At 38.9% G+C, this 24,015-nt stretch overlaps 1 protein-coding gene across 7 annotated transcripts in view; it reads left to right on the top strand.

The window, feature by feature from the left end:
- LOC130930991 (IQ motif and SEC7 domain-containing protein 1-like) overlaps window positions 1-24,015 on the top strand; it is a 343,354-nt gene that overhangs the window by 267,963 nt on the left and 51,376 nt on the right. Inside the window, exon 1 of one of the 7 annotated variants that reach the window (XM_057859445.1) lies at window positions 6,195-10,610. The exons of the other annotated variants lie outside the window; for them this stretch is intronic. Within the exon in view, the coding sequence (XP_057715428.1) occupies window positions 10,546-10,610 (65 nt within the window). The 5' untranslated portion in view covers window positions 6,195-10,545. Of the gene's footprint in view, window positions 1-6,194; window positions 10,611-24,015 lie in introns of those variants that run through there. 7 annotated transcript variants of the gene reach the window in all.

Genomic DNA, 24,015 nt, shown 5'->3' with positions numbered 1-24,015 from the left:
TGTATTATGAAATAAACATGCTTTTTCGTGTCACAGGCACTTTAAGACTGAGCCATTACTGTGCTGAATATTCGATACATAAGACTGGGTAACCAGAGTGAAACAGGTGGGATTCTCACACTCCCTTAAATAAATCCTTGTACCCAACTTGTTGTTTTACATCCTGCTCCTTTGAATAACCCAGCCACCCTCTGCGTCTGCAGCTATTATAAACATGCCTGACCTCGGTGCTCCCAAATGACATCATTGCGCATTTCTTCCCCCTTTGGAGTTAATATGTGTCTTCCCAGTAGCTTGTTGTATCCTTTTCTGACCAATGAGTGGCACTGTCACTCCGAGAGGCCTCCTATGACTGTTAGCCACAGTCTGTTTTGGGAGCCAGTAGTGGCAGCGCCTGGCTCTTATAACCACCTCAGTTATTTATACCCGCTGCGGTCTTTATTGCATTTACAGACAAGGCTGCTCTGACTAAAAACCACTGTAGATACTTGTATTGTTACTGAGGAAGCAACACAATAATATGCTGATTGTGCTATAATTGCAGACACAAATTTCCATCAGCAGTTTATTGAATGCTGTCTCTTCCTCCTCACTGCATTGTTAATCTCACTCACCGTGTTTACCACAGTGGGTCACCTCACATGGGTATATTTTTAGATCAGACAATTGTACTGTAGTGTATTTCTGTGTCTGAGCAGGGCTTTGGGTAATAAGCTTCAGAGTAATTTGCTCGCTCGCCAGCAAACAAACTCGGAGGAAATTGTTGCAAAAGGACAAACAGTTCCAGCTCCTAATAATGGTAACAGTACACCATACATGACCTCCATTTGTCTTTTATAGAGTGAGATGGATCACATATGCATGCAATCAAGGGTACAGCTTTGCCAGAGTTCCATAAAATGAATTTCACTGGATTGCAGGAATAAGAACAAAAACGTGGTTAGGTTTTAACGTGAAATTACTCTTTGTTCTCTTTTTGTATGATCAAGAAGTCCCATATAGGGCAGCTCAGTGGATTTCTGAATGTATATTCCTGAAGTGTTAACCATTCTTCAGCCCACCTGACTAGCATCTGTTTTTGGAATGTGAAAGGAAACCAGAACAAACCCACGCATTCCTTCACTGGACATCATTGTTGTTGGTTGGATGAAATGATGTGTGTGTAAAGTTATATGTGGTACCCCACACCATAGTCTGTCTTTACAGTATGTTTAAAGTAAAGAAAATTTTTGAACAGGAGGGCATTTAAAAAATAATAATAATAGTAATTTTAAACAGCAAAACCCTAACTGGAGGCAAGAGCACTCGAGAGCAGAATTAAAGACGCCAAGATTTTAACGAGATATTATCGCGTACTTACTTACCTTTTTTCGATCGAAAAACTCCATGTAGCATGTATCATCGAGTGTCAAGAAACCGATGTGAATGGCCACAGCCAGATTTTGGGGGGATTTTATGGGTGAAACATGGTAATATAACAAGGGTCGTGATACAGAAATCGCAGACATCAAGGAGTGGTTGAGATGTTCTTTTTCATATATTTAACATTTTAAATTTTTTTCCCCCAATTTTTCTTTGTTTGGATTGATTATTTATCATCTAACATATTGGAGAAAATGCGACAGTAACAAAATACAATTAAGCGATAGTTATGAGCAGGCCCGGAGTGACTAATCGGGAGCTTCTGGACGATTCCAGAAGGGCCGGCCGGCCAGATGGGCCGGTCCGGGTTTTATTTAAAAAAAAAAAAAAAAAAAATTACACTGTTATCATTTTTTGTTTGGTATTTATTTGTGACAGTGTCACTGAGTATAACTTACATTCTGTTACCGCTGTCCCTGTGGGCCGTCTTAAAAAAAAAACAAAAAAAAACAGTATTTTTTTCCCAGACTCATCCTCACGTGTGCAGACGAAAAATACAGCATGCAGCTCCGCCCCCTAATTGTAGTCTGTATTGAGCCAAATTAGCTGCTAACTCGGTGCTCGGATGGATAAAAAGAGCAAGGGTGGCGCTGAAAAATAAGAATTAAAAAGAAAAGCACTCGTGAAAGAATCGGCAAAATGCGCAAAAATAGCTAATTTTTTTCATGCAACGACCTTGCTGCCTCAAACTACAGAGGATTACAACGAAAGTGGTAAGGCCAGATGGCGAATAAAATGCAACTTGCACCGTGTGATACGACAATATGTAATTGTGGAAACTTTGGCTTCTTGTAGCACCTCACAAGGGATATGTAGTAGCAAGCATTAGCCATAATGAACACACCACAGGTGCAGAGCTGGAAGGTAAGATTGCCATGTCGTTCAGCGAGTTAACATTAGAATTAATATAATCAATTACGTGGCGTTTTTAAAGTGGAAATGGAAAATGGATAATAGTATCATTGGAAGTTGTTACAATGTGCAATACGTATTCTTTATTTTTCATATTGTTATGTTGCTATGTTTGTTTGATCTGTAAGCACTCATTTTGTTAATATTTGATGTTGCAGAAAAGGTCTTATTGATTCATTTATTTTAGGGCTGTCAAAATTATCGGGTTAACGGGCGGTAATTAATTTTTTAAATGAATCACGTTAAAATATTTGACGCAATTAATACACATGCCCTGCTCAGACAGATTTAAATGACAGTACAATGACATGCCCACTTGTTAATTGTGTTTTATGGAGTTTTGCCGCCCTCTGCTGGCGCTTGGGTGTGACTGATTTTATAGGCTTCAGCACCCATGAGCACTGTGTAAGTAATTATTGACATCAACAATGGCGGGCTACTAGTTTATTTTTTGATTGAAAATTTTACAAATTTTATTAAAACGAAAACATTAAGAGGGGTTTTAATATAAAATTTCTATAACTTGTACTAACATTTATCTTTTAAGAACTACAAGTCTTTCTATCCATGGATCGCTTTAACAGAATGTTCATAATGTTAATGCCATCTTGTTGATTTATTGTTATAATAAACAAATACAGTCCTTATGTACCTTATGTTGAATGTTTATATCCATCTTGTGTCTTATCTTTCCATTCCAACAATAATTTACAGAAAAATATGGCATATTTTATAGATGGTTTGAATTGCGATTAATTACGATTAATTTTTAAGCTGTAATTAACTTGATCAAAAATTTTAATCGTTTGACTGGCCTAATTTATTTTTCAAATGTATCATTTAATATAGTTTTTTTTTTTTTTTAATCCATTTTTAAATTTGTTCAAAATATGTTGTGTTGCACTTGTTAAAATAGAGCCACCTTGTTAAACAACCATTACCTGCACTGAATTGGAATACACAGAATTACAGTACACGGCTTTAGAGAACACTGAACTTAACACATGTATGCATAATGACATAATTTTAAATGAGTGGGCCGGTCTGAGGCATGAAATTCCAGGGCCGAAAATGAGTCCCACTCCGGCCCTGGTTATGAGGTAAATATCCGTGACTTTTTTACAGACACCATTTTATTCATTGTGACGTAATTTGTTTAAAAGTTTAAAATATGCGAGTGAATGATTTTTTAAAGTCGTTTTTTTTTTTTTAAACAAAATATTAGACATCAATTAATGATTCTAAGCTAAAAATGACAGACATTTTGAATAATAAATATAATTAAGTACCTTCATTTTATGGCTGGGTTGAAACAAAAGCGGTTGCGCGACGTCTGTTAATGGATGTTTCCAGGGTAAAAAAGACTAATTAAAAATAGTTCGGGGGCTTAATGCGCCATGAATCTGCTATGGCAGCATATAGACATATTGTTCTATCAAACACAACAGTTTTTGTGGCTTAAAATACAGAAGTTTATTTTAAAGAGGAGTGCAAGAGCAGAAACTGCTTTTTCAGGCGGAAAACACTCAGTTGACTTGAAGTTCCGCTCTGAGACCCCCAATTTGGCCAAATTTCAACATTGTCCGATATGCATGTGTGATACATCATCGGAAAGCTTAAAATCTCAATTTTCTGGGGGAAGAAACATTTTGAACAAGAGGGCATTGAAAAAAATAAATACATTTTAAACAGCAAAATCGTATCTGGAGGTGAGAGCACGCGAGTGCAGAATTATAGACGCCACGACTTTAACGAGATATTATCGCTTAATTACCTTGTTTCGATCCAAAAACTCCATGTAGCATGTGTCACTGAGTGTCAAGGCACAGCTGTGAATGGCCACAGCTGGATTTTTTGGGGGGATTTTATGGGTGAAACATGGTAATATAACAAGGGTCGCGATGCAGAAATCGCAGACATCAAGGAGTGGTTGAGATTTTGTTTTTCATATATTTACCTTTTTGTTGTTTGTTGTTTCCTTTCTGTTTGGATCGATTATTTATCATCTAACATATTGGAAAAAATGCGACAGAAACAAAAAAAAATACAATTAAGCGATAGTTATGAGGTAAATATCCGTGTCTTTTATACAGACACAAGTTTTTTCATTCTGACGTAATTTGTTTATAAGTTTAAAATATGCAAGTGAAAAAATTTTTTAAAGTCGTTTTTTTTTTGTTTTAAACGAAATATTAGACATCAATTAATGATTCTAAGCTAAAAATGACAGACATTTTGATTAATAAATATAATTACTTCTTTTTATGGCTGGGTTGAAACAAAAGCAGTTGCGCGACGTCTGTAAACGGGGGTTTCCTGGGTAAAAGGGACAAATTAAAAATAGTTCGGGGGCTTAATGCGCCATGAATCTGCGAGGGCAGCCATATTGTTCTATCAAACACAACAGTTCTTTTGGCTTAAAATACAGCAGTTTCTTTTAAGGAGGAGTGCAAGAGCAGAAACTGCTTTTTCAGTCTTGTCTGTGTTTTCCCGCCATATATATATATATATATATATATATATATATATGTATAGAAAAAGAAGAGGAAAAGAATAATTTTTTCCTTTCCTCTTCTATACAAAGTCATCCATAAACTGTATTCCTTTGTATTGAACTATGACTTCCGACTGCTCTAATTGTTTCCAGACTAGGAAAATCTGAGTTTTCCCTTTAATGTTTTGTTTCTTAGCACAGGTCTTAGTCTCTGAAGAAAATGCAGATCATGTTAAGCGGTGTGTCATATGTCACGTAGACAGTAGGCGTACTAGGCGACATACCAAAATCTCGTGGCCCAAGTTTCCAGGAAGCTATCTGTTTCCTCTGTCGTTTCATTTGCTCTTTTCTGTCTTTACTGTCCTTTTTAATTCATGCATGGGAAAATCTTTGTTGTCCTTTTTTGTCTTGATAATGCGACATCTGTTTGTGTATAGCTGACCTCCATGTGCCTCTTTGACCTTGTACCAAGTGCAATGCATCTAAGAAAAGAGGACCATAGAACTTGTAGTGGGTGATGGTATAGCAGCAGAAATGTAGAGCGACCAGATGTATTGAGTTGAAGAAATGGTGTTTTATGAGTAGTGAGAGGGCCTCTGCTCGGAATTTTCAATGACATCATTCTAGAGCGGATAAGCATGCAGGCTGAACCCAGGAGATGGAGTGGGCCTTCACCAGACGGGATGACTAGACAGGATCGTAACACAAGAGATGCAGGAGAAGGCAGACAGAGAATTTCACTGGATTGAGTCCTACAGTTATTGTTAATCATCTATTACACCCCTTTTACCTTGTTTTTTTGTTTTTGTTTTTTTTTCAATTGGATCATTTTATCGGAGCTCTCCAGACAGAATTTTGCTAATCCGACCCTTGTGTGCCTCGTTGAAACATTTACAACAGGCTTAGGGCTTATAAATGTCAAAATGAGGCTCTGATAGTTCTTATCTTCTTCCCAAACAAATAAACGTTACTGCGGCTCTGATCCCAGCGGTCTTCTAGGATAACAACGCCTGCACTGAGACAACCCTAATCACGCACAGTCTATTTGGAAATCGTTACTAAAAAGCCCATTCTACTGAAGAATCATCTTATAAAATGTTGCGCCCTAATTGGTCAGTTTCGCGTACTGGCACTCATGAGGAAAGACATTTTTGTTGTCAGGGTTGAAGAGTTGCTTGATGAAGTGAGATCTGTAAGTTGACGCTTAGGGGCTTTAATATTAGCAGCTGTAGGGAGCAATGAGCATGGCCGAGATCCCAAACCAAAATAGATCAAGTAGTGGAAATCACTCTTAAGCATGACTTGCAAGTTGTAGTACCTTGAGAAAGTGTTTTTTTTTTTTTTTTTTTTGCATTGTCAAATGTCCATAAGTCTTGCAAATCATTCAGATACTGTTTTGTGTGTTCACATTTTTAAAATTTCAGTTTGCTTTTGGATGAAAATACTTCATAGTCATATTTTAGTCATTTCAAAATGTGTTCGTCTTAGTCTAGTTTTAGCCAACGAAAACTCAGACGTATTTCGTCTAGTCTTAGTCGACAATTCTCAAAATGATTTCGTCTATAAACTTCAAGTTTTAGTCCATGAATGAATAAATAAATAAGGAGAAGGTTTCCAACAATTTCGAATGAACATGACAGATGAGCACATAAGTGTAGCGTCTACAAGGATATCGCCATTTTCATGATGATAATACACACTCAGCAGGAAAACTGCACGTTATATGCAATTAGTTAGACTTGTTTGGACGCCACGAACTCTATGTAAAGTTTTTTTTTCCCCAAGAGTTTAAGAAGACACCAAGTCACCTTGTTAAATGCTAATGCTAACGCAAACACTCAAGTTAGTTTAGTGTGTGATGATCACTCAGCAAAGACTTTTAAAGGCTAAAGCAACATGGAATATCTAGCCAACATAAGAAAGCAATACTTACCAAACAGCACCTGACACATGTTTCACAAAAGGAGCCTGGTATGGGCACAGGATTACCATAATTTTCGCACTATAAGGTGCACCTGACTATAAGCCGCCACCCACTAAATTCTACACGAAAACGACATTTGCTCCTAGATAAGCCTTACTGGCCTATAAGCTGCAGCTGTCCTCACTGTGTTATGGGTAGGGGTGTAACATCTTAGGCACCCCACGATTAGATTCGATTACGATTCAGGGTGCTATGATTCGATTTTTGAGCGATGATCACAGTATTGACTAGGGATGGGAATCGAAATCCGATTCCAATTCGGAACCCGTTCCGAGTGTTTCGAGGCCTCGACATCACAATGAAAAAGCCTTAACGATCCCTTTAACGATTCCTAAAGACGCGTATTGCGTCGTGACGTGTGTTGTTGTCCAGACGCATCAAACTAGCATGGCGCCAAGAACCACTCGCTCCAAAGTTTGACTACACTTCACCAGGAAAGAGTGTGAAAATGAAAGGTTACGACGGGTAAGCACGAGCATTGCAGCCATAAACATAACAATGACAGCACGTAGGTTCAAACGCTCGAAAGTGTGTCTTCACTTCATGAGGAAAAATTACAACAAAGCGACTTGCAGTCATTGCAAGGTGAAGATAACTGCATCGGGAGGGAATACGACTGCGCTGTCCTCACAGAGAGGCTAAGGCTCAGTCCTGGCTATACAGCTAGCTAAACTCCCAAATGACGATGCAGAAGACGTTGGTATAATTTGCTGACTTTATTCAACCATCACTTGAAGAGTGAAACTAAGAATAGAAATGAAACAAATCAATTTCGTCCCCAATAACAAACAGGTTTGCATCAACGTAAATCAGCGATGATTAGCTGCTAATAACAGTATGGTTAGCATTCGTTCGCTAGCATTAGCACATCGTTCAAACCACTACACAACTGGATTTAAGTGTCCGATCGCGAGTGGAAACACAACAACAACACAAAAGATGATACATACAGGCGTTGCCTCTGTAGATATTAACATTAACAAAGAACGTAGGCTCGTAGAAGTGTTTCCCTCTCTCACTAACGCGCTCACTCATTTGGATGCGGCATTTCTTCTTTGGGTGTAAGCGCGCTCTTCTTCACGTGAGCGCGTTCTTCGCGTGAAGAAGCGCAAGGGCGTCCCCACTTGAGCGTGTAAGCGCCACAAAAACTAAAAGGCATGCAATTCAATGTAATGGTAAAATAATACACGTTAACCCAGTAGTCCCCAAACTGCGGCCCGTGGCCCAAATACGGCCCGCCTCCACATTTGGTCCGGCCATTTTGAATTTTTTTTTTTTCTCAATCGTGTTATTTATTTTCTGGCCTTTTCCTTGGAGAATTCAGAGAGGGTTATTTGGTTATTATCTATTTAATTAATAGTGTTTTTATTATTATTTATTATTATTATTATTATAAAGAATCCAGAAAGGGTTATTTGATTGTGGCTTTCTGAAAAACAATATTTTTTTACATTTATCCACTTCTGCAATCGTCACACTTTTTCTGTTACAAACTGACCCCGGCCCCTCATCAGAGAAGGGAAAAGTTATGTGGCCCTCACAGGAAAAAGTTTGGGGACCCCTGCTTTAACACATATTGCCAAAGGCAGAACAAAAACCTATCTGCCAATATATACCAATATTTTTTATTTCTATTAGATAAATGTTTCAGTAAAATGTTACACATTCTTGTGTATTTGCCACTTATTGCCACAGTTAACATTGAGGCTTTGGGCCTCTTTTGATCTCGTTGTGAGTTTGTAAGGTTGTGACTTCTGATTAAACAAACTCGATGCCACTCAAAATTTTTGTTCTTCTTTTTCCCCAAATTAGAATCGATAAGAAAATCGATAAAGAATCGAATCGTTAAGCAATATCGATAATGGAATCGGAATCGTAAAAATCCTATCAATTCCCATCCCTAATATTGACAAGGATTACGGGTATCACGGTTATCACGATTATCGGTGCATCGTACATTACTGATTAATAAAGTAGCCAAACAAATTTATGTCCATTATTTATTTAAAATATCCTTATGATTCAACAGGAACGATGGAAACATGCCCATACAACAAAAAGCTCCCCTTAAGCTGCTTTTTTATTTATTTTTTACAAGAAAGTGCGAAAACATTAACCATTTTAAAGGGAGTACTTATTTCTCTCAACAATACAATTAAATTTACACTGGTGGAATGAATTCCATATTTTCTGGACACAAACAAAGTGTCTTTTGAAATAAGACTTCTTTTAACCAATATGCTTTGTTTTCACAGTGTTTCCTCCCTTGTGTAACTCTTGGAGTGACAGGTGGAAATCACAACTGCTCTTGATGCATGCGGAGCTAGCCCCCCTCAATCGAATTCTTCCACTTTGGAGGCAGGATTCAGAATTTTTCGTCTTCGCCAACACCATATGCACGCGAGGCCATTCCGCTACTCAGTCATTGCGTCTTTGTGTCGCAGAGTCGCCATGTAAACTGCCCCTTAGTCTCCCAAGACACGTTTTCAGCGCGTCATCGTGCGGTCATCGTCATGAAAAAAATGTTCATTGACGAGAACAACTCTGTTTCTGATATTTTCATTGGTTTGATGATCCTAAATTGTCAAGTGAGCAAAGAATTTTTTTCGAAAAAAAATTTAGAAGGACGCAAATTCTTTTTTTACAACACTGTATGCCAAGCCTGTCTCTAATTAAGGGACACTGGAATCTTTCAGTTTAGACTGTTCCTATAAAAGTCTCCTTCCAGTTTCCTGTGTCTGTTGTCGTTAGAGAGAAAATACTTTTAACGGAGGGCAGTTTACCCCAACCCCCCTCTCAGAGGGATGATTAATCTTCGTCTTTCTCCAAAACAGACTCTGTTGAGGGGTCGGCTACAAGAGCGAAGGTCGATGGAAATTATTGGGATCTTTGCTGAGATGCATCTGTTGTTTTCTTGCCGGGTAATATAATGTGTGAAATTGGTAAAAGAATGATCAAAGAAACAGGGATGTTGGAGATGCTATTATTTATGATTTCATAGATGAAAGACACAGAATCTGAGTTCTTTTCTTAGTTCACGTCACTTTACAGTCTTGAGAGTGTCTATTTATAGAAGTTCTCTTTTCAATCTCACTGACTAAAAGATCAGCTAACAGAACATTTGTCGCAGCATCTCTTTATACTATTTCCTGTTTATCAGCTGCACTCATTAGTGTATTTTCTTTTTTCGATCCTCTGATAACACGCCGGAAAAATGTGATTTTCTGACATCCTCTGCCCCGGGGTCATTTGTGTGTGCCTTCCCTTCAAGATGAGCGTTTCACAAGTTTTTTCTCCATCCTCTTCTTTCTTGTTTAACCCAGCTACACTAACCGTCCCGCCCCTTGTCCCCCTTGCCACGCTCCGCCCTCTTTCATAGCGCTCAGGGTCTGGCAAAAACCCACACTCCCCCATGTCCAAGCCTCCGCCCCCCTCACACTCTTTGCAGCCGGCACAACTACACTACAAGACAGAGGAAGAACGAGCTAACGAAAAAGATCCACTTGTCTGTCAGAGAATATAGAAGCTGCCACTTTGAGCTGACCATGTCCGCCTACCTTCCACCGGGAGTGTTTTTATGCCAGACCAAGTGATGGCGATACAACCAACAATACCAGATGGAACTCTGGAGATGTGATTGTCCATTAGAAAACGCTTCGAGGCATCAGTGAGGACAGTTGAGACTGCGGGAACCGCTGATGATCGGTGGTGTGTCTTGCTAGAGGTGGCCAGCATGTGGTGCTTGCAGTGTAACTCTGAGAAAACTCAGTCTCTGCTGGAGCTGGAGCTTAATGGCTGGTAAGAGTGATAGGAGTGTTTGTTTTTAGTCTGCTTCTGTGTGTTTGTGTATGTAAGGGGAGGCTAAAATGCATGAGTGTTTTGTCATTGGATGAGGTTGAGCTCACAAGCTCTGTTTATTAAACAGCACTGAAACACCCTCTATGTGTCCACTCACATTAAGCGGTCATATCCACGTAATCCACATTTAAGTTTCCCAGAGTGCAGATTTTGTTAAAATAGAATGCAGTGCACTTTAAATGGTCTCTCTGAGTCCCTTGATGTCATCTGGGTGTGTTTCTTCTCACTGTACTGACTCCATCTGTGAGTTTTGGATTGTTCTCCCTGCTTGAAGGGCATTCCTGTGGTGTGGTGCGGCCCCCTGCTTCCTGGACATGACGGAGTGTTTTTTTTTTTTTTTAGTTTTTTTTTTTTTTGTTTTAATAGATGGATAAAGCACAGGTGTTGAGTACACACTGGAGGTCGGTTTGCTCATTTCACATGGGAAGATAATGATGTACAATCTGCTTTTGTTGTTGTTGCTGATGCTGAGATTTGACAGGAGGGATGAGGCGAGGGACGCCTTGATTCAGACAGAATGAGGTCTGGAAGTTAACAAGGGAGAAATATTGATTTGTGATGACTTTCAGCACTGAACAGAAGGACTACATTGCACACTGTCTCATGCAAGTTTCCAGTCTTGAAATACCCTGAAAATCAAAACGGTTCTGTTAGTTGTCGGTTTTGTCAACAGGTCCAATGGGACCATTCACAGTTCATCATTCAGAATAGGCGTGTGACAAAATATCGAAATGGTGATATATCGTGATTAGCGTTGTTCCGATCATGTTTTTTTGCTCCCGATCCGATCCCGATCGTTTTAGTTTGAGTATCTGCCGATCCCGATATTTCCCGATCCGATTGCTTTTTTTTTTTTGCTCCCGATTCAATTCCAATCATTCCCGATAATTTTTCCTGATCATATACATTTTGGCAATGCATTAAGAAAAAAAATGAATAAAACTCGGACGAATATATACATTCAACATACAGTTCATAAGTACTGTATTTGTTTATTATGACAATAAATCGTCAAGATGGCATTTACATTATTAACATTCTTTCTGTGAGAAGGATCCAAGGATAGAAAGACTTGTAATTCTTAAAGGATAAATGTGACCTTTGTTTATTGTGACTAAATATTGCCATCTAGTGTATTTGTTGAGCTTTCAGTAAATGATACTGCAGCCATTAACTGTTCTGCCCAAATGCATGATGGGAAGTGCAACCATGACTCTGCGTAGTGGCACCAATTGATATATCTTCTCTGCGTTGGGAAATAACATAGGGTGTTAAGAAAATGATCAACTACTACCTTTCTTCCCTACATTACCTCCCACGATGTTTCTAATTGTTGAGAGAGCGATTGTAAGGCCTTAGCCTATTAAAAAAGGGCTCTAAAGGCTGCCAATATTCTCTCTACTCATTTTATGCTGCCTTTTAGCTCTATATAAAGGTAAAACGGCACCATTATAGATTGAATGCGACAATGCGTGAGTGGGTCGTGCAGCGCATGCGTTGATTGCGTTAACTATTTTAACGTTATTACCACCGTTAACGCGATAAATTTGATAGCCCTACTTTAAGCCAAAACTAAAGACTCTGGATGAGTGTAAGACATTTTGTCTGTAATGTTAAATACAATTAGAAAACGATTTAATTAAAAAATATATATACAGTATATTAAAAAAAGGCATGTCCGATATTTTTGTGCCGATTCCGATACTTTGAAAATGACGTGATCGGACCCGATCGATCGGCATCCCGATCGATTGGGACATCTTTAATCGTGATACATTGTATCCCAAAAGGTTATCGACAGTGTTGTTAATAACGGCGTTAGAATATAACGGCGTTACTAACGGCGTTATTTTTTTCAGTAGTGAGTAATCTAATTAATTACTTTTCTCATCTTGGCAACGCCGTTACCGTTACTGAGGCGGGAAAGGTGTGCGTTACTAAGTTGGTTGAATAAAAAGACGAGAGAGCAGAACAGGAGTGGGGAAGACGCCGTTGCAAATGCAATGCTAGGTGGCTCCAATAATACCTGACTGTAGCCAATAGCCTACAAACCACACCCACATGATACGGTAGATATCACATATTATAGAACTAGATGCAAATAACAGACACGGCTGCATTGGCAACATGTTTTAAGGACTACATGCGTTAGTAAACAGCTGCCATCTTAAAGCAGTAGACCTCTCAGGAAGGCTCTGATGTAGAGTTCCTTCCTAGCGAACCTAAGTAACTTTTTTTTTTTTAATCTAAAATGCTCCTAAATCGGCAAAATCTTGACTTAAATCTATCTTTAAATGATGAAATAGTTTTAAAACTTACACATGTTGAAAGTAGACAGAAGGGAACTAAGGCAATAACGGGAGCAATTTTAACAACTTTAACGCTTGATTCACAACTTTATATTACTTCCATACATAGCAAAGGTTACTATTTAGTTATCACATTACCCTTGTGTCTAGTTAAGTAGAGGGTAAAGAATTGGGCTAGGGCCAATTGTTCCCAAAACCCTTTAAATTTCACATTGTGTGACCTGTTTTTTGAGAAAAAAAACAAAAAAACATGAAAATTATCATTAGTTACTTTGCCAAGTAACTAATTACTCTTACATTCAGGGAACTGAGTTGCTAACGCAATTACTTTTTGGGAGAAGTAATTTGTAACTGTAATTAATTACTTTTTAAAGTAAAATTAACAACACTGGTTATTGATATGCTCCTGCCAAGAATCGAGATATCGTTTTAAAAAGGTGTCAATGTTTAAAAAAAAACAAAAAAACAAAGGAACCAACAAGTTGATATCAAAATCTTCCACCATAATAGTGTCTCAGTGAACTCAAAGGTTGCCATTGACGGTGCTCGACTCCAATCCATTTAGACTGGGAACGTTCGTTCATTCTGTCCAATTTTCAGGGCATTTACAGGTCACTTGCTTTTCATTTACAGGTCATTTCCATAGGCGGAGTTTGACTTTTGGGGCAGGGGGGCGAGTAACGTCACTCTTGCGCGCCGAAAGTCGTCTCTACAACAACACAGATGGCGAACGGGAGAGCCGAGAATATGTTCAAATCCATGGTAAAACCAGTTTTAAATTACCAAAAACTAGGGCTGTCAAAATTATCGCGTTAACGGGCGGTAATTAATTTTTTAAATTAATCACGTTAAAATGTTTGACGCAATTAACGCACATGCCCCGCTCAAACAGATTAAAATGACAGAGCAGGGTCATGCGCACTTGTTACTTGTGTTTTTTCGCCCTCTGCTGGCGCTTGGGTGCGACTGATTTTATGACCATGAGAATTGTGTAATTATTGACATCAACAATGGCGACCTACTAGTTTATTTTTTGATTGAAAATTTTACAAATTTTATTAAAATGAAAACATTAAGAGGGGTTTTAATATAAAATTTCTATAACTTGTACTAACATTTATCTTTTAAGAACTAGTCTTTCTATCCATGGATCGCTTTAACAGAAGGTTAATGTTAATGCCATCTTGTTGATTTATTGTTATAATAAACCAATACAGTACTAATGTACAGTATGTTGAATGTATATATCCGTCTTGTGTCTTTCCATTCCAACAATAATTTACAAAAAAAATATGGCATATTTCATAGATGGTTTGAATTGCGTTTAATTATGATTAATTAATGTTTAAGCTGTGATTAACTCGATTAAAAATTTTAATTGTTTGACAGCCCTACCAAAAACACATGGACACAAATCATTGACAACAGTCAACATGGCTCGCGCTATCCATGTTGAATAAACGTCTCCATTCGCCGCTCACGCTAATTACTTGTCACTTTAACAACGTCACGTCTGCCCGTCGCTAATTGGTCCACTCCTCTGTCTGTTTGCTGTGGCTTGCTCCGCTCTCGGAATTTGATCCGCCGGACGATCGCCAGATTCAATCGCTGGAACAGCGGTGAGTCTGGTATACCAGGCAAGGGGGCCACAACATGTTGATGACCCCGAAACGCAGTGTCAGCAATAAAATTAACTTACAAGAATATTTATAATAGTAAGTTGACAATGAGCGTTTTTTGTTTCCCACCATTCTTGAGGGGAATTCTAAATCAGGCTGCTTAGGCAATACTTTTCGCCAAGATCAGCATCCATTGAATATGGTACGCCCGCCAGTGTCATGCTAATGTAGTTACTATCGTCAAAAATTGTATCCCCTGAGCAGAGCCATATGGAGGTAGATTTGTGTCTTTATTATTCAATTAAAAAAAAAGTTGCTTCAATCAAAATATATATTGTCAACCAAAAAAAATTTGCTTTAATAAAAAAAAAAAAAAAGAAAGAAAAAAAAAGGGTTTGAATGTAAAAATAAATTTGAAACTCAAAAAACTAAACTCCCAAAAAATGTATGTGAGAGCTATTTTTCTTTGATTTTTTATTTATTTATTCATTTATTTATTTTTTTTATTGGTCGTTTGTGTTTGGGCCACATTTTGGCTAGGACATTTTTGTCTTTATTATTCTATCAAAAAAAAAAATAAGTTGCTTAAAAATATATATGTTTAAAAAGAAAAATCACTTATATCAAAAAAAGAAAAATTTCAATCATAGAAAGTTTTTGAATGCGAAAAAATATTTGAGATTGAAAATTTGCATTTGAACACTTAATTTTTCATTGAAAAAGTTTTCTTTGATTGAAGCAATCCTATTTGTGTTTGGGCTATATTAAGGGTAGGACATTTTTGTCTCAATCTATATTATTTTAAATATTTTCAATCAAAGAAAAAAATTATTTGAAAATAAAATTCCCTCCCCTAATATTTTTTTTAATGAAAATTATATGCAAAGCAAATGACCGTCTAAGGTGCTAGTCATATGACCTGCTCGAAAAATAATTTTGACCCATTATGAAAATATATATTTTTAATTTCATTCATTTTTGTTGCAGTTGTATTGCTTTACTATTTTTATATATATAGGAAAGTCAATTACATGCAATGACACTTTTTGGCCACCAGGTGGGGGGGCTTAAAATCCCTTTATGGTCATTTCCTGTTGAATTTGAGTCACTGCCTATTCATTTGGGTGATTCCCAGGTCACTTCCTGTTCTGTAACTCAAAATAAATAGGAAGTGACCAATAAAAAAAACCAAAATTAACAGGAACTAACTAAAAATCAACAGGTAAATGACCTCATATGGCCCAAATTTACCTCATTGCCTGGCATTGGCTGCCATTGACGGCCATAGATGTTCAATCCGTTTGGAGTGGGAGGGATGGCAGCGAATGATTCGTTCATTCGCAACCACCCTGCCAGTTCAAATGGACTGGACGTCTACTAGTGATGAATTCATTCCAATTCACAGCAGAAGCTTGTTTTTCTGTTTGTTAGTTGTTTGTAGAATATCCTAGAATGATTTCCTGACCAATGTATCGATAATCGTTGTATCGTCAGATCGTTATCGTGAGCTTTGTATCGTATCCTGAGGTAAAAAGAGGTTCCCACTCCTAATTCAGAACCTCACCTATTCATGATTTTCCATAATGTGTTGCTGCAACAAAACTTCCCACTCAGCACGTTTGCGACAGCCTGGTTTTAGTTTGAGCAGAGTGTTGGCGCTTTTGGACTGACAACGATGATACAGCTGCAAGGAGCTGCTGGAAGAATGCGTTTTGGAGAGGGATGAGAGTTGCGGTGAAAAAGTGAAGTAAGCGTCTTTTCAGTTGCATGCCAAATTGTCTACAGAAGTGCAAGAGCTGCTCATTGGAGGCCAGTGAGTTAACAGCAAGACACTATGCTGTTTATAGTAACCAATTTGGGGTTGCCGATGCTTTTTTTGGTATGCAAATGAAATGCTCATCTTTATCGTGCGTTATCGTTTTGTGTGTAGTGCAATGCCAACTTGACAAGCCACAGAATGTATGAAAATAATCATGAAGCCATGTTCCAAGGTGTGGAATGCACCTATGTGCTGGATTTGATTGCTTCATATACAATATGACGTAGCGCAAGCATCAATTTATAATTATACCTCAAAAAAAAAAAAAAAAAAAAAAATTAAAATCCTCTTTTATGAGCCTTTTAATTTTAATTATTTCTTTATTTTAAGAAATATATATATGTTGGGGGGCCCGAGGTGTGTGTGTGCGTATATGCGCATTATTACATTTTAAATAAAAAAAAAATAAAAAAAAATACACCAAATATTCTTATTAATTTTTTAATATAAATTGTATTTAAAAACATATACAGTATATTATAATATATATAGTGTATTTTAAATAAAGAACAAAAAAAACAGATTTTTTTTTTTTTTTTTTCAATTTTAAAATTTAATTTTAATTATATTATCTTTTTTTTAAAAGAACAAAAAAGGAAAACCAGTAAATTTGGTCTGATTTCTGGAGCCTTTGATGGAAGCAAATAATTACGGTGGTACTTCAACATCTTTTCGACATCCGACGTAAAATTTGACGCGTCATTTGTTTCTACTTCCGACGACATGCTCGAAATACGACGACATGACAGCACCGCAGACGGCCGCACGGTGGATTTTCTTGTGAGAGAAATCAACACAGACTTCAAGAAGGTTAGTGCAGGTGGTGAAAATGGAAAAAGGGGACGCTTACTGTTGAAATGAAGATGCAATCAAATCAGTTCTCTCTCATCTCTTTCCCTCCGTGTATTCACAGGGTGGTCAGCGTGCGTGCACAGTAAAATGCGCACAGCCCGCAGTATACATCCAATCACTGGTAGTATGTAAATGAGCCTAGACGTTGCCAGACAATGTGGTGTCAGGTTTCAGTCAGGTTTCAGCGTGGCCAAGGAGTGGGAAGACTTTGAAGAAGAGTTATTGCAAAGGGAAGTAGGAGACTGTTGTTGTAGAGAAGAGTGGAGTGAAGGGAGATTTTTGAACAGTATGTTTGCTAACAAAAGAGCTATAAAAAAAAAAAGCACAAATGTTCTGTTATATATCTGTTGTGTTTTAAATATTAGTTTGACAAGTGTTTTTTATTATTATTCAGTTCTAAAGTTACAATTGATTTTAGAAGTAGGTCATCCAGTTCAGATATGTTATGTTGTTAGTTTATAAAATCTGGATGAAGGATATTTTCTTTACTTTATTGTTCAGTTTCCCACCTTGAGGGATTGGTACCTTATTGTGGTCAGTGGGTTGGCGTCCATCAATGACCTTAAGAGCAATACCATCAGCAGCTTAGTCCTCAGGTGGGACACCCAAGGTGGACAGGTCTGATGGTGGAGGCCTGACTAAGTGCAATCCACTTCTCTAGGTTTCTGGAGCATAATGTGTACAAATGATGCTCCCTACACATTTCTGACCGCCCCCTCATACATGCCTGCCTACAACCAGCTTTGAATATACCAATTAATATATCTTAGATGCATTACACACAGCTGAAGAAGTTCAAGCCTTTTATTGTTTTAATACTGATGATTTTGGAAAAAAAGTCAAGAAAACCCAAAAATCCCTATCTCAAAAAATTACCATATTTCATCCGACCAATACAAAAAAAGTGTTTTTTAATAATACAAAAAAGTCAACCTTCAATGAATTATATCAGCTATGCACTCAGTACTTGGTCGGGAATCCTTTTGCAGAAATGACTGATTCAATGTGGCGTGGCATGGAGGCAATCAGCGTGTGGTGCTGATGAGGTTTTATGGAGGCCCAGGATGCTTTGATAGCGGCCGTAAGCTCATCCACAGTGTTGGGTCTGGTGTCTCTCAACTTCCTCTTCACAATATCCCACAGATTCTCTATGGGGTTCAGGTCAGGAGAGTTGGCAGGTCAATTGAGCACAGTAATGCCATGGTCAATTAAACCATTTACCAGTGGTTTTGGCACTGTGGGCAGGTGCCAGGTTGTGCTGAAAAATGAAATCTTCATCTCCATAAAGCTTTTCAGGAGATGAAAGTATGAAGTGCTCCAAAATATCCTGATAGCTAGCAGCATTGACCCTGCCCTTGACAAAACACAGTAGACCAACACCAGCAGCTGACATGGCACCCCAGACCATCACTGACTGTGGGTACTTGACACTGGACTTCAGGCATTTTGGCATTTCCTTCTTCCCAGTCTTCCTCCAAACTGGCACCTTGATTTCCGAATGACATGCAAAATTTGCTTTCATCTGAAAAAAGTACTTTGAACCACTGAGCAACAGTCTAGTGCTGCTTCTCTGTAGCCCATTTCAGGCGCTTCTGCCGCTGTTTCAGGTTCAAAAGTGGCTTGACTTGGAGAATGCGGCACCTGTAGCCCATTTACAGCACACGCCTGTGCACACTGGCTCTGGATGTTTGTACTCCAGACTCAGTCCACTGTTTGTGCAGGTCCCCCAAGCTCAGGAATCGGCCCTTCTCCACAATCTTTCTCAGGGTCCGGTCACCTTCTGGTTGTGCAGCGTTTCCTGCCACACTTTTTCCTTCCCACAGACTTCCCACTGAGGTTCTTTGATACAGCACTCTGGGAACAGCCTATTCACTCAGAAATTTCTTTCTGTGTCTTAGCCTCTTGCTTGAGGGTGTCAATGATGGCTTTCTGGACAGCAGTCAGGTCGGCAGTCTTGCCCATGATTGCGGTTTTGAGTAATGAAGCAGGCTGGGAGTTTTTAAAAGCCTCAGGAATCTTTCACAGGGGTTTTGAGTTAATTCGTTGATTCAGATGATTAGGTTAGTAGCTTCGTTAGAGTACCTTTTCATGATATGCTTGTTTTTTTGAGAAAGGGATTCTTGTTTTTTCTTGACTTTTTTGCCAAAATCATCAATATTAAAACAATAAAAGGCTTGAACAACTTTATTTGTGTAATGAATCTAAAATATATGAAAGTCAAGTGTTTATCACTACATTACAGAAAATAATGAACTTCATCATAATATGCTACTTTTTTGAGAAGGACCAGTACTTCAACTATTATTTGTTGGATTGAACAATGAACTAGGAGCTTCAGTATATGTTTTTGGAAATCAAGTGGGAGATTAACAGAATCGCAGAGGGATCAATTTTAAAAGAATATTATTCAAAATTTTGGGGTTCCACTGTAATGAAGAGGGAAAAGTCGATTTTCTCTTTTTACAGGTTATACTGTTGGGTAGCTAGATCGGTTAATTACAGGAAATGCCTTGGAGAAGTTTCTGACCATATGCCAATGCAGAAGTCTTTGTATTTGGGGCAGATTGCTCGGAGAATTGATTTTAAGGACATGAAAGACATGCCATTTGGCCATTCAAAGGTAGTTACTGCTTAGATATTAGTAATTTCTTATATCTGGATCCCAATCATACCCATTTAAATGTGAACATATGCTCAGGTCCTTAGTCACTTATTAAACTGAGCTTAATGTATGGGTTTTACAGCTCTATGGCTAACAATAAGATGAAACATGCCTTGAAATCGTTAGATGTGGGGGACATTCGCATGCAGGCACATACAACTGGAGAGGCTTGATGACAGTTTGTGATTTGTTGAGCCACCAAACCACAGCTTTTGAACCCAAGAGTTTTATAACACTCTTTTTTTTTTTTTTTTTTTTTTTAAACAAAATCCCGCCAAGCGAGTGTCAGGCTTTTGGTTGGAGCAGCAACATTCCAGTTTGCATCGAGGCTGGATGGTGACTTGATCATCATTATACTTGTACAAAAAAATCATTAACCCAGGGGTGCCCAATCCCGGTCCTCAAGAGCCCCTATCCAGCTTGTTTTCCGTGTCTCCCTCCTTTAACACACCTGAATCAAATGATCAGCTCATCAGCAAGCTCTGCAGCAGTCTGATAACGATCCTGATTACCGTATTTTTTGGACTGCAAGTCGCACCTGAGTATAAGTCGCACCAGCCATAAAATCCCCAACGAAGAGAAAAAACCATATATAAGTCGCACCGGAGTATAAGTCCCATTTTTGGGGGAAATTGACTTGATAAAATCCAACACATAGAACAGACATGTCATCTTCAAAGGCAATTTAATATAAAAATACAATAGAGAACAACATGCTGAATAAGTGTACAGTGCATGAACAACGAAATGCGAATATACTGTCCTCACCAGGATGCTACGGCTCGGTTCTGGCTATTCAGTGTGCTAAATTCCCAAATGACGATGCTGGACGTCCGTATAATTTCCTGAATCAATTTCGTCCTCGATACCGAACAGGTTTGCATCAACGTAAATAAATGATAATTAGGTGCTTTTACAGCATTGACAAAAACGGTTAGCATGCGTTCGCTAGCATTAGCACATCGTTCAGACAACCACACAACTGGCTCTAAGTGTCCGATCACGGGTGGAAAACACACAACAACAACAGAAAAGATGATACGCACGGCGTTGCCTCTGTCGAGATATTTTACAAGCATAAACAATGAACGTAGGTTCGCAGCCGTGTTTCTCTCGAGCTAACTCGCCCACTCACTCAGAGCTACGTAGCTGTCAGTCTTCTTCTGGCGTGTGAGCGTTCTTCTTCAGGTAAACAAGTGCGAGTGCGCTCCCACGTGGGCGTGCAAGCGCCACAAACTAAAAGCATGCATTTCAATATAAAAAAGTCAATAATACAATTGAACACACATTGCCAAAGGCAGAACGCGAACATGGCCATAGCTATTAAGAGTTATTCAGATAACTATAGCATAAAGAACATGCTAACAAGTTTACCAAACCATCAGTGTCACTCCATGATGGGGGAAAATATTATGTGATGCCTTAAAATTAGCACATTATGCCTTTGTGATGTATGATTGCTTCTGTGACCTAGATTGAAATAACTTCTTAGATTGAAACAACTTCTATTGTTTTTCACCTTGGGGCCCATAGTTAGGAGGGAATCTCACGAGATAACTTGTTTTGCACCATAGTACGCGCTTGAGTTCCATAGTTAGGAGGGAATCTCACGAGATAACTTGTTTTGCACCATAGCAGGCGCTGGAGTTCCATAGTTAGGAGGGAATCTCACGAGATAACTTAAATAAACATTCTACTTTAACTTCTGGGAGCCTCAACTGGGGGGGATCTCATACCCTTGCAGGGGGTCTCACGAGTTCGGGTGGTGCGTTTTCATGGGGGCAGGGAGTGGCCAGCCGTGTCCCCGCGTCAGACGTGCCTATAAGAGTCGGGAGATTCCCCCAACTCCCCGGAAGTCTGCCAGAGGATTACGTACGGGTCGCTTGGCTTTGTTCCTTCGCCGCTTTGCCGGAGCGTTTGGCTCCCCGCTCATTTGTCAACGGTAAGCGATTTTCATTGTTAATTGTGTTGTGCTGTAACGGTAACGCAGGGATTCTGGGATTGACAAACTAGATCTAACGTCATCGTTGCCACTTGTTCTTGTTTTGATACTTGTTGCTTGCTCTTGTGGGATTGTAATCAATAAATCTCGTTTATTCTGCATTTTCTAATTAATAAACATCGTCTATTGAGCAAAAGTGTGCTGGTTGCTGACTCACCGCGAACCCGGAAATTTCGGAAAACACTCCAAAACACCAAATTAACATGTGAAATGATATCATAATGTGTTAATAATTTCCCACATATGTCGCTCCTGAGTATAAGTCGCACCCCCAGCTAAACTATGAAAAAAAACTGCGACTTATAGTCCGAAAAATACGGTAAGGCAAGGCAAGGCAAATTTATTTATATAGCACAATTCAACACAAGGCAATTCAAAGTGCTTTACATCACATGAAGACCATAAAAATCACATTTAAATCAACACAACGTAAAAACCAAGACAAATGATCGCATTTAATCACAGAATAAAAATAAATAAATAAAAATAAATAAAAATAAAGCAAAAACTACTACTAATAATAATCATTGAAATCAGCAATGGAGATTAGCACAAGAGGAATAGAAGGCAGGTAGGTTGAAATATATAGACAGTTATGGATATGCAGTGCCAAACAAAAGCGTTTTTAGCCCTGATTTAAAGGAGCTAACAGTTTGAGCATACTTCAGACGTTCGGGTAACTTATTCCAGAGGTGAGGAGCATAATAACTAAATGCTGCCTCACCCTGCTTGGTTCTTGTTCTTGGAACATGCAGAAGACCCGTTCCAGACGACCTTAGGGGTCTAGATGTCTCATAGGAATCTAACAAGTCAAGCATGTATTTTGGTCCAAGGCCATTAACTGTTTCGTAGACGAGCAGTAGTATTTTATAGTCTATCCTTTGACTCACTGGAAGCCAGTGTAGCGATTTCAAAACGGGTGTAATGTGGTCCAGCTTCCTTGTATTTGTGAGGACTCTGGCTGCAGCATTCTGTATTAGCTGCAGCTTCCTGACTGATTTTTTATCAAGACCTGTAAATATACCGTTGCAGTAGTCCAATCTGAAGTAGTTGATTCAGATATGTTAGAGGAGGGAGACGTGGAAAACAAGCTGGATCGGGGCTCTCGAGGACCGGGATTGGGCACCCCTGCATTAACCCAACTATTGGTGGACTGGACAATTGGATGCTACATTACTGCTATACAGCTACTATGTTGTTGTGTGGTCCTGCAACCTTCCACCTGAGGAATCCATTTCCCCTTAATGTGTGCTTTTGAGGGCTGCTGCTTGCATCTGTATTTATGAGCTCCTTGCAGAGAAAAAACATCTGCTTTAGTTGTTTTTGGACGAGCACACGTCGTCTGCCTGTGTGCCTAGAGAATTGTGATTGTGAGGTGTTGCCAAATATCATGGAAAAAATGTCTTGGGTGACTAGACAGATGAGGGCAGGGGGGCTGGAATATATTTGTATACTGTACGCTGCTTTTGGGTTATTACTCATGCACTACTTTAAACTAGAACCATTTTGTACTCCCTCCAGGAAAGCATGATGCACTTCCTTAGTAACACATACTCCATTGAAAATTGCTCTTTTTGCACGCTTGTCATTAGATGAGGCGGAAATCGTAAAACTGATTACCGATACTGATTATTTAAACTGTTTCTTTTTTGTAAGGCTGCAAGATTTCCTTTCACAAAACTATGCCCAGAAGAGTTCAAATAATTCAACCTTCTGCTTCTTCATTCGAGAGGCAGCAAGTCACACTTCCTCTTTAGCGGCAGCCTGCTCTTCATTAACCTTCCTCTATTCCCAGACCTCCTGTAGATGTGACTCCGCTTTTCCGGGATGGAGGAATGTTTCCCCCTCAGGTCCGACTGAGGGAATGGGCTGAGGACTGGGCAGTTTTTTTTTTTCAGAGGGGGAAAAAACTGCCCTCCCAGATCCCTCAGTCCCGTGGCTGCAAATCACTGCCAGCTGAGCTGCTTATCCATGCCGACATTGGAGCTGGAGCTTCTGTTAGATAAAAGCCAGCAGAGCGACACAGGCCACCGGGTGGCTATCTCTTGCCACTCCTTGGTGAAAGAAGACTGAAATTCTTTC

Source organism: Corythoichthys intestinalis, chromosome 2, assembly GCF_030265065.1.
Source record: "Corythoichthys intestinalis isolate RoL2023-P3 chromosome 2, ASM3026506v1, whole genome shotgun sequence".
Taxonomy (NCBI): domain Eukaryota; kingdom Metazoa; phylum Chordata; class Actinopteri; order Syngnathiformes; family Syngnathidae; genus Corythoichthys; species Corythoichthys intestinalis.
This window is presented reverse-complemented; position numbering and strand designations above follow the sequence as displayed.